At 37.6% G+C, this 19,771-nt stretch overlaps 1 protein-coding gene across 2 annotated transcripts in view; it reads right to left on the bottom strand.

Annotated features, from left to right (window-relative positions):
* INSC (INSC spindle orientation adaptor protein) overlaps positions 1 to 19,771 on the bottom strand; it is a 129,195-nt gene that overhangs the window by 30,335 nt on the left and 79,089 nt on the right. For both annotated transcript variants that reach the window (XM_072929654.1, XM_072929655.1), the window contains one exon: positions 16,595 to 16,720. In XM_072929654.1, coding sequence (XP_072785755.1) covers positions 16,595 to 16,720 — 126 coding nt within the window. The remainder of the gene's footprint in view (positions 1 to 16,594; positions 16,721 to 19,771) is intronic.

Below are 19,771 nucleotides of genomic sequence, written 5' to 3'. Positions count from 1 at the left end.
TGGCCTTTAAATACATAAATAAATTTAGATAACTGGAGCAGGAAGTCAGTCATGTGTCTTCATTCATGAATATTTCCCAGGTGGGATCCTGTGACTTGTAACTCAGCTCTTCTTCCAGGATATAGGATGAGACAGGAGCAATCTTTATAACTAAACAGTAACTTATGCCTTCTAACTACTTTTCTCAGAACAATTCAATTATCTCTTTCTCAAAAATAAATTTCAAACCTATTCTAACAGTTCTGTTGTCTTCTCTTTTGTTATAATTGCTTTCTCAGCCTAGACAGTAGTAAAACATCATGTTTGGAGCAGCCATGAGGTTCACATTACACATATGGGGAAGGTTCTTACTCCTAAGTAACTTCATTTTCCTTTCATACCCTATGCTATGATTAAAAAAAAAATGAAGATAAAACCTTACCTACAGCCACATGGTATGTGGCTATAGACCATTACAATAATGGTCTATAATAAATAAATAAAAGGATAATAAATATTATCCTTCAAATGAACTTTCATTTCTCCAGAAATTGAGTGTTTTTCAGTCTGAATAATAACCAGATCAACAGAAAGTCCTAGAAGGTGTTTTCCTGCATCCAGCCACTCTTTGCAGATCTGGAATAATTCCAGCATGGACAAAATGCCAAAGCCTATGGTGCTTATAACAAAATGCTAAAATAAATGCAGAGGGCAGAGAGTGCTAAAGTAGTTTAGGATGGACAGTTTCTAGGAACTCAGATCATCATTCTAATTCATCACATTTTTGTGATCTTATGAGTAAGGCCTATATATAACAAGAACTGAAATCTGAGCTCAACATCACCTTGTGTGCAGGAACATTATTCTAATTCACTCCATTCTCTTTAGCACTTTAGTGTCAGTTATTCCCAAATCCCTGCTCATCAGAACTATTTGCAATACATGCTGCCTGAGAAAGCAATAACCAGAAGATGACCTGTGCAGACAGCCTCATTCCCCATGGAGAAACATGATGATCACCCCATAGCAAACAATGCATTCTTTACAGAAATCTGATAGTCCGTTCATTTTATAGCATAGTTTTTTTTGAGCTTGTTCTGCTTACTTTTTATTAGTGCCCATTTATTTTAGTGGTGCTGCTGTTAGGATTATCTGAATTTAAAGCTTGGTGACATTTTTCTCATGATAATTCTTTCCCTACCTGATACTTCTGGAATTCCTCCTGTTCTCAGCTCCTCTCTCATGCACCTTACAGCCTTTTCAGACTGAAACTGAGCAAGGACCCATGCTTTCCTTCTGATCCCCCTTTCCCCTGTGCACACATCCTGTTCCTCACATTCCCTCCAAACCTTTCAGGCTGATACTGTCCCTATCCAGGCAGTACTCTCAGGGCAGTGGGAATAGAAGGCATTTTCCCCCACTCCCCCAAGGATGCTTTTACATTAGAAGTTGCTTAAAGATTTTTTTTTTTAATTAATACAGTTAAGGCAGAGGGTCCATCCTGTAGGAAAACAGGCCATCCAGGCTGCTGTGAACAGATAAGAGAATCTAAACTTTTCAGATTAAAAGCCCATTTGACATGGCTTACCTTGATTTAGGAGGATGCTTCAGTTCTGCAGAGCTTTGGTCCCCATAAACCTGTGTTCCCAAATCCTCTGCTGCCTTCCTAAACACAGGAGAGGTTTGGGCAGACCATACTCTGGAGCAGCACAAACTTTGCCGTAATTCTTGTCTCCACTGGGTGCCACTATTGCATAGCATAATGTGCATTTACTGCAGAGAGTCAACAGCCTGGCAAAACTGACATTTAACTTGTGCTTCCTTGTCGTGAAGTTTTCAGACCATATGTAGAGAATTATCACTTGGTTTTTATGACCCTAAAACACCACGTGAAAATCATTTTAGCACAGATATACGAGGATGATTTAATTCTTCCTAGATCACTACAGCTGAAAAGCTCTAATGCAAAAGTGCTCAGATTCTTTCCTGATTTTGTGCTGGAATAAGCCTTTCTGTCCCATGTATGGATCTCCTACTCCATGCTGACTGATATTCACTCAGCCATCTATTTTGCCCTATCTTTTTTAATCTCACTGCAGAGGGACTGGATTAGATGACCTTTAAAAGTCCCTTCCAGCCCAAATTATTCTATCGCTGTATGTCTCCATCTCAAGTGCTTTGATGGCAGCTTAACCAGCAGAAGGGCAAAATGTTACCACAGAGCCTGGGTACCTTAAAAACACTCACTCAGTGTTCTTAAACTGTGTGCATATCCCAAGGATGGCAATAACACTGAAAATACATTATCAGCACACTTTTAAATTAATAGCAATTAAGTATTATTTTATGGAGTGGATTTGATTGTCATTTGATGGTGCATGGATATCAACAACTTGATAGATACCATTCTGGTAATTCAAGATGTAATCTTAAAAGACTGAAATTTAATATTATCAATCATTTTTAACGTCCTGGGCAGAAAATTCAAACACCATTGGTCTATTTCACATTATCCCTCCTCTTGTATTTTGCTTTATTTCCTTTTCCCAGGCCTCAAGTAACTAACTAAATAACTACCTAATGTCAACTACTATGATATTAATAAATACAAATATTTAAAGACGCACATTATATTAATATATTCAATAATCTATGCAATTAAATAAATAAATACTACCTAATGGATACTTTGAAAGCTTACAGAATACACGCAAAATTCTTCCAGGCAAAATACTGCTACGAGGAGATTTTCATGCCAGTCTCCCATCCTGGAATGATTTGTTATCCTACTCATTTGGCAGAGCTGACATAACCACAATTGTTTCAAGTTGCTGAAGATGGGGGAAGCAGTGTCTCAGTGTTTATGAAGTCTACTTTTATAACTGCTCTTTTCTCTCATCCCTTTCAATACTCATAGACAGTGACACTGAGAAGTACAGAAATGTCTATAGTCACTGGCCTTTGAGAGGATCTCAGCCTTTTCTAGCAGAGATCCAAAATACTTCCATTAAAATCTGCTATATTTTGACACAGGCTTTATTGCAAACAGAAGCTTGAGCAACTCTGTCCAATATTGGTTATATTAAATGACAGATGGGCAAAAAAAGAACATGTAAGCATTAATCTGGCAGTCTAGACTTTTCTAAGGCCAGAAGATAACAGCAGAAAGAGAGAACAAGACTATCCAATAAAGCAGGGAAATCAACAAAAACAAACAGCAAGTAGACTGAATTTCAGTGTGACCCAGAGTTGTTCAAAGCCAGCTAAATCATTGGCACCAGCAGCTAAACAGATCTGTGAAGCAGGTCTGGAGGCAAGACCTGTGCCCTGCAGTCTGGACATTCCTGCATTGCTGGAGACTCAGAGGTGGCTAAGGAAAAACAGTTATTCATTTGGCAAAGTAAACTAATAAGGTCAAGAAATTCACCCAGGGCAGGAAATCTGCAAAAGAAGATTGAGAGAGAGGGCAGAATTTCACTCTATTAGAGCAGGTCTGCTCCAGGGCTCTCTCAGCATTCCAGCTGCTGTTCATCAGACATGCCAAACTGCAGGAGTGACCATCACTCACATGGTTGGCTCTATTATGCCTACTTACTGAATCATGTCAGAAACAGCAACAGGACAAAAGGACTATTTACCTGCTCTTTAAATGGATGTGTGTCTATCAGGCATACCCATGAAGACATGAAGGAAAAGTCCCAGAAGGAAAGAAATTCAGGTTTATAAACCAATTTGTGCTATCAAAACCTGGGAAATCCCAATCTTTCTATTAACAGCTGAACTAAAAATTTCTGGGTAGGAGAGCCCAGTCCCACTTCCAGCAATTTGACACTTTCAGAATCTGGGATGTGTATGGTCTCTCCTACCTCACCAACAGCACGAGAAACTGCCTGTGCACAGCCACCAGCACAAGAGGACTTGTACTGCCTTCAAAATTCTTCTGGGCAATTGTCAGATTGTCAGGGCATCAGAAGACTTTAACCTCAGCATAGCTTTCTGATTTTTTTTTTTTTTTTTAAGGGTTTGATATGGGTTTGGTTTTTTTTTTATTTTATGTTAGGTTTAGTTTCTTTCCCTCATTTTAAAAACCATAGTTAATCAGGGCCTCTGGTCAGTAAAACTGAGGATTAATAGGCAATAGGGTGACCAGGAAATTATGGCAGATCTTTCATGGCTGTTCCTGTACATCTTTAAGTGGCACAGGGCTCAGCTTCATGAGCATCCAGCTCTACACTGCCTTCAGCCAGACTGAGGCTGTCACAAACTCTTCTTAGAACGGGCTTCTTTGAAAATTCAAGATATACATAGAAGGTGGTTATTTCCTTATTACATCCTTAATATGGATGTACATATAGGTGAGAGGAAAGAATATAAAGTCCTGAGGGACAGAGGGAGCACCTTTAGATGGTATATTGACCTCTCTGTTGTAACTAAGAACAGCAGAGTAGGGACTAGTAAAACTGATTAGACAGTTTCTGCTCCACTGTCAGATACCACTGCAGTAATGACATCACAGAATTTCATGGCACCTTGAATAAGTAAACCAATCAACTTCTTCAGGGACAGATGTTATAGGTCCCCTGTTGAGTGTCAACAAGTCTTCATGGGATGTATGCAAGAGAAAACTTTGCCTCCCTTCCAAATCCAATTTTCTGAAGTGGTCCTGCCAGAAATGCCCATTTTTAGCAACCCAGCTGAGGCCATTTCTAAACAAAGACAGACAAGAAGACATTTGGACTCTGGCAGAGATGCACAAGTGTGTCATTATGAAGACACAACAGAAGCTAGAAACAAACATTGGTTACAGCAGCTGGCTTGGGATTAGACATGGACTGTTTGTTGGATGATGCATTGGTTGGATTGTCACAACCAGAAAGTAGAAGTCACCTCCTTGGTGTCCAGATGGAAAGCAGTGCTGAGTGGGGTCTCTCAGAAGCCCATATTTGGACCAGCACTGTTTGGTATCTTCCTTCAATACTCTTTTCTTGAGCTTGAAACTGACAGTTTGAAATAAAAAGTGATGACAGCAAAATAAGGTTATCTGTCAGTTATATATAAAATATAAAGGAAGTGCACACACATGTCCAGTGTGACAGGATTCTCAGTATGAGGACATCGTGTCAAAAGCATAACAGAAGTCCAGATAAATTATATCAGTGGAGCTCCCCTTGTCCATGAGTGTAGTCACTCCACCAGAGAAGCCATTCTGTTGGTCAGACAGGACTGGTCCTTGGCTAATTTAAGTCACTGTGAAAATTTTCCACACCTTCTTTGTGAGAAAAAAGTGGCAAAGATGAGTTCCTACAAAAACTGGAAAGGCTTTCGTCTTCTTAATTCAACTTGCTGGTCCCATAAAAATTCCTTCTTCATCTCAGTTGAAGATCCTTGTCAGATAAGCATATGAATATGCCCTGATCCATACAAAACTTTCTGATCCATTCCCAGCAACTGCAAAGGAGAAAACTGAAAGCCTTCATAAAGTAAAAGCTCGAGACAGTACTGCAAGGGAAGGAGCAGTCCATGAAAGAGCTTCTGTCTGGGAACTTAATGATAAGCAAGAGAAGAAAGGTGCAGGTCAGGTAAATATACAAGCAATGCTGTTAGAGGTTTAGCTAACATGATTATTATCTTTACCAGAAGAGGTTGTTTTTTTCCAACAGCTCTTTAAGTGTTTTCAAAGATGCTTTGTGAAACATGAAAGTTTTAGTGTAAATCAGGCACTGTGCCAGACCTAAGTGGTTTCCTGCAAATGAGCCTAAGGAAAAAAAAAATCCAGTGACACACAAACACATCTCTACATCATCTGCCATTAATTATTGTTTAACCTTCCCTTATTTTAAGAAATACATGGAGACTCTTACATATCATGGGCAAGTTTCAGGTGTCACATGGTAGCTCTGAGCTCATTACAAACCTGAAAAGAAAAATCTCACACAATTAACTTCCTTTGGTTTGTTAGGAGCACATGCAAGACACTTCACCTGAGTCATGCCAGCCCTGACTTCAAATGTACATCGCAAGGAAAGGATACCAGGTTTCATCTAATTAGCCAGCTGGATTACACTGGGTTTGGTTTCTTCTGTTCCTTTTTCACAACTAGCTCTGGGAAACAGGCAGCTCCATTAAGGGAAAGTTTTTGGCCCATGTAGCAGAGGCAGAATATTACCCCCAGGAGAACCCTGAATGAGTTTTTTTGTTTGTTTCTATAATATTGTTTGAGGGGTAAAGTTAAACTGCTAAGCACACATTTAAACCAAGCAAGACTACTAGTAGAATGTTTAATAGTGACCAGGGCTAGAACTGGCCAACACTGGTGTTGTAAAACTTTCCTGCATGTATTTTTTCCCTGTTTTCTAAAGAGTTTTCTGACTTTCTTGCAGTAATAGGAACTGAAAACAAGGAAGGAGGAAAGAAGATTTTACCAACTGTTTTGACTCTAATTTTGGCAAGTATGAAACCAAACAAAAACCACAAGCAACTATATAAAATTTAAATTTGCAAAATACAAACTTGTGGGTTTCCATCTCAATAACAGTATCCAAATTTTTCACATTTTGGGAGCCCTTCTTGGACCTGATTTGCAAAGCTTCCTTATTATCTGCACCTAGAAAAGATTCCCAGCTCATAGCTGGAGTGAATTGTGTCACAACAGGACTCTTAGAGCCTCCCTGCCTATGTGTGAACTCTGGGAAGTGCTGTGATGCAAGGGCTTGTCAGCACCACGAGCAGCTGGAGGAAGGGCAGTAGCACTTGTGGGAGTACAAGAGTGGCAGAAGTGGTTTTGGAAAAGAGCCAAGTTGTAAGCTGAACATAAGCTGAGGTTTATGTGCTTTGCTACTTTGAGCTATTACCAAAAAGCAAGCACAAGGAAGTGGTCAAGATGAGAAGCTTATTCAGAACATGGATGCTCTTGTGATGAAAACAAATTTTCTGTAGTGCTCTCACGTCCTGTAACCCCAATATGTGACCCATATCTATTTCCAGACCAAGTAAGCCAGTGATTTTGTCTGACAGCCTCCATCATGTTACCCTCATGTATGGCTGAGATCAGCTCATTTATGAACATAGAGAGCTATTTGTTTCCAACTGGAATGACCTAAAGAAAATAAAATTAAATCACCTGTAACCAAGAGAAATAATTCCCTATTTTTGAGAGTTTTGTTCATTCAGTACCTCTGTAAGTATAGTTTTATATTAGTAAGGAATCCCATAGCTGCAGTTAGATGGATCAAGAAAGGATTTTCTCCTTTTGCTTTTTGGTAATGTGGATCTGAGAATTCAGTCTTTCAAAATTAAATGTGTACTAACATTTTTGAAAATCAATGCTATGCAAGCAGGAATAGATACAAAAGAAACCATACAGAGCACTAGAAAACTCAGAGTGAATTAATAAAAGTGGGAAAATAAACATGAGAGAAGGACCAAAAGGAAAAATAATGCTGGTAGTGAATCCTAAGGCTCCAGAGGCATTTAGATCCCTGATGTGTTACCAGATCTCTGCAGGAAGGTACCTGCTCTACTTCCTGCAGAGGTCTCAGCAACCAGTGAGGTTTTAGGTAAGCTCAAGGCTCTGGCAAACAAGAAAGGGAAACTCTTTGGACTTTTCTGTGATCCAGAAAATTCATCCACAATACTGAGTCATAAAATCTGCAGCAGGATGGATTGGTTAGATCAGCACAAATTATTATTAGAAAAGATTTTATAGAGGGGAACTATCTACTTGTGTTTGTCTCCTTTTACAAACATTTTCACTCCTATCTGTGCTTTATCATAGATACAGCTAAGCTATTTAGAAAGTGCAACCTAAACACGTTCAGTATGTGTGTTTGCACCTGGCTGCAGAGGTAGATGATATGAGATGTAAACCAACAGTTTCCTGCTGAGTGAAGAGAAAAGGATTATCAAAGTTACTCATCTGTCAGGTCTTTCTGCAAGGCCATCTCTTTCCAGTTTTCTGCCTCTGTCAGAATATCTGGGGGAATATCTGAAATCCAAAATAGCTCTCTGCTTGCACTCTTTTTAAATGCTTCAATTGATTATCATTAATCTCTGCCTTCAGTTTAGGAGCTGACTAAGCTGTTTCTTTCATCTTAGAATTAAATTTTCTTAATAGATGATGATGATGATGATTATTATTATTATTAGGTAGGGAAAACCCACCTGTTATTTGATGTGCTGGCTTCTGTTCCTTCAGACATCATTCATGGATAGTTCTCTGCCCTGATCACTGTCATCACTTTAGGTAATACTTTAAATTGTTACAGAAAAATCATCATCTGGTGATTTCCAAATTATTTTTCATTTATAAAATTCTCTTAACATCCTGACTTTTGAAACATAAATCTAGAGCTTTTTGGAGTGCTTGAAATAAAATACTTAGTGAAATATAAAATCAATAGATAGCATAAAATACTAACAGAACTGACTGCAAAAAACCATGTGTAAATTATATGGGAGCCAAACAAGTGCAGAGCAGTAACCTGGCACCGGTTCAAACTTTCAGAATGAAGTTGTAGGGAATGGCTATACACAGGCACTGCTCCAAGTTGGTCTTGCTGTTTGAAGTGCACACCTCAGTAACCTGGCATAGCCTGGGGTCTTTCCTTTTCAGCCTTTAAAATCTATTTCAATTAAATGTATCTTTTTAAAACAAGAAGAAAAAAAGATATTTGTAGAGTCTCTCCTGCATCTCAATTAATAAAATCGAGGTGTATAAAAAAGTAGAGCTGAGGGATAGATTAGAAGAGTGCTTGCTCTTCCTTTCAGAAACTGCATCCTGTATGGAAACCAAATGCCAAAGTACACCTCATTTTATCAGCTCTCACTTGCCGAACACTGCTCTGGAGCCAAGAAAAAAGGTATAACAGTGGCAATATTTACTCCCAGCACATCAGTGATAATACCTGAATGCCACTGCAATGCCTTCTTCTGATCAGGTCTTGCTGAAAAATGGAAAAAAACCAATAAAACGGGGCTGCTATGACATTTTTGCACGAGGACACACTATCACAGATCCATGCTTAAGCAATATACCACTTTAAGTACAGGACAAACTTCATAAAACCTAAATCTATGGGTGATGTGGAAAGACTCACACTACAGGGAAAGGACTTCAAATATTCCTTGTTGGGTTAGAAGATAGCTCACTTTAAATCGACATACAAATCTATTCATAAATTGCTAACATTAAAAATTTACAGATAGATTTTTACGTCAACTCATAGATTGCCTGTTGCACTCCATTGAAAAGGCAGACAAAGTTTATCAAAAAGATCTTTTACCTATTTAACTCTAAAAGTTTTCCTTTGTGCCACAGCACTATGTGCAGGAGTCAACAAATTAATATTTACTTAATGAAATGTATTGCCATCAGAAATCTCAGTCATGAAAAGACTAACAGATATGCATGTCTGCTGACATTTTTAGCAGGTAGTGGTTCTCTTGTTTTTTCAATTAATTTACTCAGATGTTTAAGGCTGATTGCACATTTATATGTTTTTAGAATCTGGGCAAGGCCAGATATCTAAACGAGGATCTGCTCACAAACAATAGAGTCTGTGTTCTTCAAAGCCCAAGGCAAGTATTCACCTTAGCCGAGTCTCACATTGTCCTTCTTCAGCAGTATTATCAAAATGCTTATCTTTAGTGCTACACTTGCTGGCTCCTTTCTTCCTCTTTTAAAATCTATTATATGATTTAAGTGAAGCAAGGTTTGTAAGGAGAGATAATATCTTTTATCAGAGCAACAAATACATACCTCTTTAGAGCATCAGGACTACAACAACACAACCATCATCATTTCATTAGTCATTTTAATAGAATTGAAATAATGTCCATGACCTCAGCCAAAGCAGCTTGTGTATACTTTTTTCCTATGGAGATCTGGCAATGTGCCATAATCTTGCACCAAGATTTCTGTCTTTATTCAATTCTATGTCTCTTGAATGAGGCATAAAAAACTCTCCTGCTTTCCTTTTTGTATGATGAAATGGGCACTCCCATAAAGTGAACAAATTTCAATCTGGCAGAAGGTATTCAACATATTGAATGCTACTTCAGAGACTGGCTCCCAGTTGTTTTCAGTTATTTTCTTTTGATGTTGTTGTGAAGTTTTTGGGGGGAGGGATGGGGGTTTTTTTAAACCTCTTTTCACTCTGTTTCTCACTATTCACAAATATCACTTCCATGACTTCCTTATTGCGCCTTAGAACTGCAGCCTGCTGCACCTAAGATAGCCAGATTCTGCAGTGACCAAAGAAATCTTGCTGCTCTTGCCTGGGAAGGTGCTGAAAGAGGCTGCACTTACTAATTCAGTGTACACAGCTGCGTAGTCAGAGGTAAAACTTGAACCACCTAATACACACGAAGCCAGCACTTGAGGAAGGGCAGCTCCTGCACTCTCAGATATGATTTAGTGAATCTTGCAGGGGTTTTGACAGAAATGTAATTTGCCAAACACTGCACATTTTTCACTGCCAATTAATTAAACAGCCTTACTCAGAAGAAGTGTCCAGTAAATTAAAGAGCTGCAAGCGTAGAACTTTGCATTATCTAATTGTACCTCAAACTCTGCTACTGAAACAGATATGCCTGGTTATCTAAAATCTATGTGAAAAGCAGCTTCAATATGTTGTCTCTCCTGCTATTCCTTAAGTTTGACTTATTTCTTATTTCTTCCTCATTGCTCTTCATTCTCACAATTACAATTGTGACTTTCACAATTACCCCCTGAGAGCAGTGAGACAATTCCCAGCTCCAGCTATCAATGCCATCAACTTTCAGTGTGCTGTGCTCTGTGTGTCAAAAGTTGCCAAAATTAGTCTTTAAAATGCTATTCTTCTCTCTCAAAATTCAGAAACCTCTTTATCCATCCCTGCTTACTGTTTGTAACTTCATAAGTATAATTTCAAAGCCTGGCTACAAACAGCCATGGAAGATGAGCCAAAAGAGCGTTCCAGGATAAAAAACGTGAATTATGCAGACCAGAAGAGTAGATTCTCCAGCCAAAGGGCTGTAAGAGCAATGCATCACTTGATCCCTATCCACCTAAATAATTTCACATGTTTTCAGCACAGAAGCCAGTGCTCTGTGGTTTTGAGCATGCAGAAAGTAAGATTCCAGGCTCTTCCCAACCAACACAAGTTTCTCCTGTAAACAAGTTCTGCTTTAAGAAACATGAAAGAAACATGCTCTTTATAAAACAGCATTAAGAATGTGTTTGCCAACATGAGATGTGAAAAAATCAGAATGGGTTGTAACACTGCACGTTACCTGTTTTTGTGGGAAGGAGACAAGAGAAGGGCTCCTTGACATTTTGACATCTTCTAATGGCTTCTAAGAATCCTGCATTTTGTTATTAGTACCCAGCTTTATCCTGTCTCCCTCAGGAAACAGAATAATATGAAATTTGACTCTCCACATATTAAAACTAAACTTTGAAAACTATGGCCTTTTGGCTTTTTTTTTTTTTTAATCTTAATCATTTGCGTTCTTGAACTCAACACATTTTAGAATAAAATAACCATGCAATTTTTATCATCTTTGAGATCATCTAATCCTTGTTCTGAAACTACTAAAATAGGCCATGAGAATTTTTCATCAAGAAACAAAGAAACACTAACACAAAGCTTTTCTCTGAAGAGTAAAAAGGGCTAACAGGCTGAGGCAGAGATATGCATGTTCTGAAAAGTTATTATTGTTGCAAGTCCTGTAAATAAGCCACCATTTGCCACAATAAAAATCAACATTTCCCTGTTTCTCAAAAAACTTGCACTTAAAAGAAGCAAACAACCTGCAGACATGCTTTTAAATGCAGTTACCTACCTAAACTGGCAGTCTCACATACCTTTTCTAGAAGAGTATTATTAAAAATGTTCCATATCATTCTGCAATTGGAATAACGAACTATGAAGGCAGCTATATAATTCATTAAATTGAGAACATTTTCCACCTCTTGCATTGTACAAAGTTACTTCCACTGTATACCAGTACTATGAAAAGTAAAAGATTCACAACTCTGCAGCATTCCCATGCTGTGACAATGAAATCCATGGGCCACTAGCTAACTTTTACATTCAGCCTTTGAATTAGTGACTGTACCTTCTTACCATCCAAGCTCACATAATCAAAACCCTCTCCATAATTCATAGAATAGTTTGGGTTGGAAGGGATCTTAAAGATCATCAATTTCCAAACCCCCTGCCATAGGCAGGAACATGTTCCATTAGACCAGGCTGCTCAAAGCCTCATCTAATCTGGCCTCGAACACTTCCAGGGATGGGACAGCCACAGCTTCCCTGGGAAACCTCTTCTGGTGCTCTACCACTGTCACAGTGAGGAATTTCTTCCTAATAGAGAGCTCTCATTTCTGTCTCACCCTACAGTCACACGGGCTTCAGTGGCTTTAGGAGCTGAGACTTCACCTGAGACAAAGCTACTCCATGATTTTAATTGAAGATAATGTCCGAAACTGAAAGTTCAAAGTGGTTAGAGCTGAACTAAGTAATCAACACACACGCACCCAAAAACTATGAATAAGTTGTAGTAGTTGTAGTAAAATATACATTTTATTTCATTCCCCAGAAAAGTTGTTTTTTTTCAGCAATATTGTGGACAAACTGCATTACCATCATGCAGAAGTTATTACTGTGTATAAGAATATGGGTTTTCTAAGGCCCAGACTGGGTTCACAATGACCAATAGATTTTTTGGTCACTCGTGTTTTAGAAGTCTTCGTAAAATTCATATGTAGTCCCAGCCACAAATAATGTACACTTCATACTTTCCTTGCCCTTATTCTTCTAGAGGTAATTTGATTTACTGTGCTTTAAATGAAGGATTCAAAGTAATTTGTAATCTATTCCTGGGCAATTTTGGTTAAAGCACAGTGATAAAAAATGTGTCATTTGTTAAAAAGGGTTTACTAATGAAAGCAGCAGCTGTTTTCAACAGTGTCTCAGGATTATCTCCTCTTAATGAGCTAATTCCAGGTGTCTGGCTTTCTGGAATAATTTAAATAATGTAAGCAACCATACTCAGCACACTGTTAAAATTTAGGCAGCTAGCTGTTTGTATAATCATCCTATTTTTCTGGCAGTTAACCCTTGATCTAGGTCCCACCTAAGCTGCATCTTTTTAATGTGATAACATTTCACATGCACAGTAAAAAAAAATGCAGTACATTGCACTGTTTGTTATTTATTTCTGAACCAGCTCTGCAGTTCTTTTATTGCAACAGGAAGTTTATTGCCACAGAAGCCTCAGTGAAAAACCACACAACTGAGCTTTGCTAGGGCAAAAATTGGAAAGCCATGCCTTTTAGTACCACCATCACCACCTTTTGTACAAACAGCCCTGAAGCAGAGAAATTGCCACAGTTTTTAAACTTTAATGAGGCTACATGTCACCAAAGGTGTAGGAGGCATTTTGTTCAGACAGCTCTGCAAAACAAGGATCAAATGTATGCTCAGAGGGGTAAGGCCTGAAGAATTGCTAAAAAATATCTAAACACAAACCCCATTTCCAGGCAAGGGTGCTCCATGTTTAAACCAGATCTGTTAGATTTTGTGTGTGTCTTCATAACAAAAGCATTACTTGAAGTACAGTTATTCCTAAGGAAATTTGCAAGATATATGTCACCAAGATCACAATTTTTACTTTTTCTGAACCTTAAGTGTCACTAAATACACACAATAATCTATCCCAGCTCTGTGCCTCCAACTCTCCTTGCTACATGGAGGTGAATTAAATTTGCAAAACGCATTCATGAAGGTGCAGATATTCTTCTCTCCAGAACCCTCAACAATTCTCAAGAACCAATCTCCCACTACATCATTGCATTTCTGTCCTAAACCTCAGAGCAGAGCACACCAGCATGTCTGTCTGCATGTGCAGCACTAACACTGTTCTTCAGTTACAGTCATGCTCAGCTCTCACAAACTCCTTAAAGTTCGGGGTTTAGGGATTTTATCTATTTTCTCTATTCCCAGCTACCTGTATTACTTATTGTGTCTGCATAAACTCTGGAATTCCCACATCAAGAAAAAACAACTTTTCTGGTGCAGTGAGCTTTCCCCTAAAAATGCTTGAGTGCCACAAGACACAGATGACAAAATTCCCTTGGGCACAGGAACAGATATGGGAATAGGAATATAGGAATATTAGGAATAATATGTACTGGTTGCTTTTCCAGGGTTTCACCACTCCACTCTAAAGTAGAACTGCTCAGGAAGCTCAGACCAAATAATTATCTCAACTGATAATTTCTACTGGTGTCACACTGGATTACAAAATTAAAGTGTATCAAACAACCAGACACCCACAAGTAGCTTGAAGTACCTTGAAGCACAAAAATTACCACTTGTTGAGCACAGCTTACAGAGAACATTTATTTATGCAGTCCTCAGGCACACATTGAGACTATTTCTTCACCATTTTTCTACTTTAATTGCCTAATTTGTCACTCTTGAGTTCCTGGAGCTCTGCACTTCAATGTACAGCAAAGAGTACTAGTATATTATCAAAATTCAGCAAAGTATTTGCAAATGAAATAATTGCTCCAAACCCACATTTTAAACAAGTGATTTTATATCATTGTGCACAGACACAACTAGATCCACCTACAAGAGGAAAAGTTAATCACTGCAACAACTACCTTATCACTGCAATTATAGCAAAGATCAGCTTGTTTATCAAGCTGATAAAAAAAAAAGTGATAATAGCTTTTTCCAGTGTGATATATTTATAGACATGTCACTGGGAAGAACAAAAATCGTTTTAAAAAAAATTAAAGAAATTTTTTTTATTAAAAGAGGCAATTTTCTACATCTTTAGAAATGAGCACTGAAATAGCAAGATCAAAGTGCATTGGATAAATAAATAATATTGCTAATGTCTTTAGTATTTAAGCACTGCAATTATTGCAGAAAGTGTACCACCGCCTTTTAGTTCACCTCTCAGATAGGGTTTTGATAAGAAATTATAGCACTTGCTGCTTTCTTTTAGATGGTCTTTTAAACACTGCAATGGCTGTGCAATCTAATTAAAAAATACAGGGGGGAAGGTTTGCATGGGGTTTTTTTTTTGCTTTTTTTATCTTGATTTGCCTAATCCAAATTGCTCAGTAGCCAAGTTTGTGGTTTTTTTAAGTGAGGCTTCTGTCATTAAAAACCCAGTTCAAATTGCACTGATATTTTAATGCACTAGGTGGCATAATGATATTCGTGCTAGAGAAATTAAATTATTCACCAGCGCCCAGATACTTTGTTGGAAAAGATTAGCCACCCTTTCTGCCACATAAGAAGTCCTATGATAACTTCTGTAATTATAGGATTGCGAATACTTTTAACTCTTTTATGTTCTTTAGAAGAGTACTTCAAATTTTGAAAGAAAAAACCTATTCATATTTAAATACAACGATTTAAGAATTGAAAGCCCTTGAAGATGAGGATTTCAGTTAAAAATCCTTTAAACCCTGCTCCAGACATGATTGTGATCAAGCTTACCCTGAACAATTTTAGTTGTGGCCAACATTAAAGCAGATCAAAGAAACATGAGCTGGAGAATGTTCACTTTTTCTGGGATTCCTGTTCCCTCAGCTTTGACATGGGCCATATTAAACACGTGTTGATGCTGCCAGGGATTGGACCTGGTGACTTGAATCAATCTTTTTCATTTCTAACTCTATTAACTGCACCATTATAATAGACATAACGAAAGATACTTTCAGACTGATTCTGGTGTTAGTCTGAACCAGCATGATGTCAAAAAACATTTAAGTCATCTTCATTTACTGTAAACTCAGAGACTTGCTTTTTGCTGCAGGTGTTCTGTCACAGTTTGCTTGAATTCAGGGAAGTAAATTACAAGACATGTCAGTATAAAGAGGCAGTGAAATCATTTATCATTAACTTCAAGAGGCCATTATTCAGCTGAGGAAGATGACTCTTTTATGAAATACAAAGGATGAGATCATGATTTAGTGACCAGAAGTGTTCATTTTCCAAAACATAGCAGTATGTAGTGAATGTGAGAAAGGAAAGGAGCCTAAGAAGTTGATATAATTTTCTCTGGATAATGTTTTGATGTTGGCCATCGCAGTTAAAAGCGGCTTTTATGAAAGCTGCTGCTGATTAGTAGACATTTTTTGATTGACTAATGACTACATCTGTCCCACTTCTTCCTGTGCAACTACAACTCTCACAAGCTCCTACCACAAGCAGGAGCCCTATCAGACCATCAGGAAAGGATTTAAAGAGGTATAAAGCCTTCTGTCTGTTAAGGACAATTTGAAACAGCAGAGTTTCTAAATGCCTTAGAAACTCCAGAAAACATAATTTCTCTAGTTTTTGTTCTCCTTTTTTGATGTAGTTGCTAAGATGTTTACCTGTTTTACAAAATTATTCCCACTTAGAAAGCATATTTGTGCAAGGATTATAGGATAATGCTATTGCTGAGACTAATTTTTTGAAGACTGAAGATGCGTTCAGCGCAGAAAAGGTGAGCATAGTATGGAACACAGTATCAGACACCACCAAATCATCAGTTTCTGGAACAGATTAAAGACAGAGCTTCTCTATTTTATGACACAATCAGTAAGGAAGCCAGGAGTGCCTACCTTCTCCAGCTGGTGCATCCCTTCCTCTACGCAGCAAATTGATGCCAGCGTTCTCAGGGCTTGGGGATAAAGGCACCTGAAACAATCCTGGCGACAGATCTTAAAGAGAGCAACAACACCTCCTTCCTGCAGGGAAAAACACCCATCAGGACAGCAGCACTAGAGGTTTCCCTAGTATTTAATCAAGGCTGGGATGGAGAGCAGATTCCTTTAGTAGTTTATCCAAAACAGCTATCATAACAACACCAACAAAGAGGGTGTTAAGCTCACACAGAGAACTCAAGTGGATTAATGCTCGTACGCTAAGTGATGAAAAAGTAATACAACCTCAGTAGGAGGTTTGCTTAAGTGATTGACTCCTACCAGTTACAAGCTCCATTTAAATTAAATCTGACATTCCTGCAAAAATTACAAAGAGCCATCAATAGGTGGCCATTAGAGTGACATTTAACTGACCCTTCAGACATATTATTAGTATAAAACAGATATTTTTTACCATGTATTTCCTGTTCCTCTACGTTTCTAAGCTCCACACAAAATTTAATTAATGCTAAAATTATGAACAGGAAGGTCATATGTTTGAAGAGGTACTGAAAATCAGGTGGAAATAGGTGTCAAATTCTAAACGGATACAATCCAAATCTTCATCCTCTAACAAATAAAATCTTCATTCCTAAAAGTTTTTCTTTAAGTACTATAGTGGCAAAGACTTGAGTACATTTTGGGGAAGCTATCCTTAATTCATTTTCAAAACAGCTTGCAAATATATGTTTCAGCAAATTTCATATAACAAATGTAAATATATAAATAAATGCCAACAATGTTGTACTTCGTGAGGTTTTTAAAATTATTTTTCATTTCAAAATTTTGTGCTATCAGGTAGACTACATATGTCTTTTATGATGTAGGATCAGACATATGATGAAGATGATAGCATTTAAATTATTGATGACAGATGAAAGCACTCAGCCTAAAGTGTTCAGATTACAGCATAAATTAAAAATAGTTGAAATCATGGACCAAGTGAAAAGTACAGGCTTTTTTAAAGCCTGTTTCATTAGAGTCTGTTTAAAAATATTTTTAGATTCACAGAAATAATCTATTTTTTTCTTCAGCCATTTTCTTCTCATTATTTGAAAGCTCAACAGGTTATACTGACTTAAAACCCTGGGCTACAATTCAGACTTTATTCATTTTCAGAATTCTATATTTTTGTACTAGTTTTTCTTGAATACCGTAGAGAATAATAGAGGAAGCAAAGCCCTCTGTTCAGTTTAGCAAAAAATTTATACCAAGTCATATAGAATTAGATAAAATTAACACTTCAATGAATTTTTCAGATAGAAGTTTTAGATCATGTCTTTGCCCAGATATATGGAATTTCTATCAGTGAAAACAATAGGCTCACTGAAGTTTTTTAGGAGTAAGACTTATTTCTGAAATTGTAAGAAGCATTCATGTGTCTGGTATTTTATATCTAGTACTGCTATATATAGCCCAATGCAGAAAGATATTTCTGAGCGTTTAAATTAAAAAAAGAGGCAGTACACTAACAGAAAAGTTTCAGTCATATTTTTCCTTCCACAAAAGGATACTGATATTTCACCTAAGCAGTAATTAAATTATTTATTTAGAATATAGGGAAAAATATTTGAAAAATATTTATGTCATTCCTAAGCCAAAGGTAACCGTTTTGTTGTGTTTTTTTGCTTAAATTTCATTATCAATTTGAATTTTCCCCCAGTTCAATTTAATCAGGGATGATCTGATCCTCTGTTTTAGCCATAATAAGCTACAGTTTGTGGACAAATCTAGTAGTAATGCTGAAAAGATGTTGGCATATTGCTTTAAGCCTTTTCTGTGCCAAACGGGTGCCCTGATTTTGCCTTTGATGGACAGGAAGTGATTTATCACTGCATTTGTCAGGAGGAGATCTGTACTCTTTATTTTGTGCCTCGTGTGCCATTTCTAAGCTGTAAAATATTGACCATGAGTAATGAACTGAGAGATCTATGAGTGAAATATTGGATAGGTAGAAAACACTGAGTCTGATTCCATGGCTTGTCAAAAACCAGTCCCCTCACTGGGATCAGAGCATTTCTCAGAATTTATTCACCTTTTTCAAGATTCCAAGATTCGTCCCCTGTATCTTTTGCAATGATGCCAAAGCACTCCATCTGACAGGGACATAGATAAATTGGTCAAGTGGGTACACATTCAGAGGAGGAGAGGGACACTTGCTTTACTACTGATGAGCTACTTCTCTCCTATATTGGATTAACAGGAATTCAATTTTGTGGGATGCTGCTCAGAAGGGCTAGTTTTAGGTAATGAAATCACCTGAAATACAACCCCCAAAACTATGTGGATTGAGTGAATAAAGAGGGGAAGCAAAAAGACAATTAATTCTAAGGTAGAATATTTTGTGGTTTCAGCCTGAAATGACAATAAGTGCAGTAAATACTCATCAAGGCTTTGAGAACATTTATAATTATCTTGAGAGATGATCTCCAAAGAGATCTTCATCATAAATAGTTGCTTATATAGAGCATGGCATATAAAGAAGGTAAGGCAAAATGCATTAGAATCTTCTCACAGCAAGTGGTCTGCTGTATGGCCGTAAGGAATTCCAACAGTCAAATATTCTCCAGGGGGGCTGTTATGAGGTGCTGGAATTTACCCTAGCTTGGGGGTGGCTTTGAGTGGTGGAAAGACCTCTCTTCTAACTTGTGCTTTTAAAAAAAACTCAGAAATTTTTTGTTGTTTGGTTTTAAGGTAGTTTATTGTAAGCTATTTAAAAGATTGTCTTCTTGGGTTGCAGTGGTTTGCTTAGCAGCTTAGACAGAGGCACACACACACTTTGACAGTTTTTTTGACTCCTGTTTTGTTTTTCTTTCCTCCACCCAGGGCTGGTGCCATTTTTTATATGGTACACTACGTGTTAAATGTTTATAGTTTTTTCTTAATGCTTATTACTTATATTAAATGGTGCTTTTCTACTCTAAACTAATCTGTGAGTGCCAACATCACTAAGAACATAGAGGTAAGGAAAAAGAAAGAGGGAGGACAGGATAGGCTTAAATTCTTCTATTTTAAAACTTCTGACTTCTATGTACAAAACTAAAACTTCTTTGTATAAGATTTAAAACCCCCCTGTACAGCACTTAAAAATTCTTC

This window comes from Taeniopygia guttata, chromosome 5 (genome assembly GCF_048771995.1).
Source record: "Taeniopygia guttata chromosome 5, bTaeGut7.mat, whole genome shotgun sequence".
NCBI lineage: Eukaryota > Metazoa > Chordata > Aves > Passeriformes > Estrildidae > Taeniopygia > Taeniopygia guttata.
This window is presented reverse-complemented; position numbering and strand designations above follow the sequence as displayed.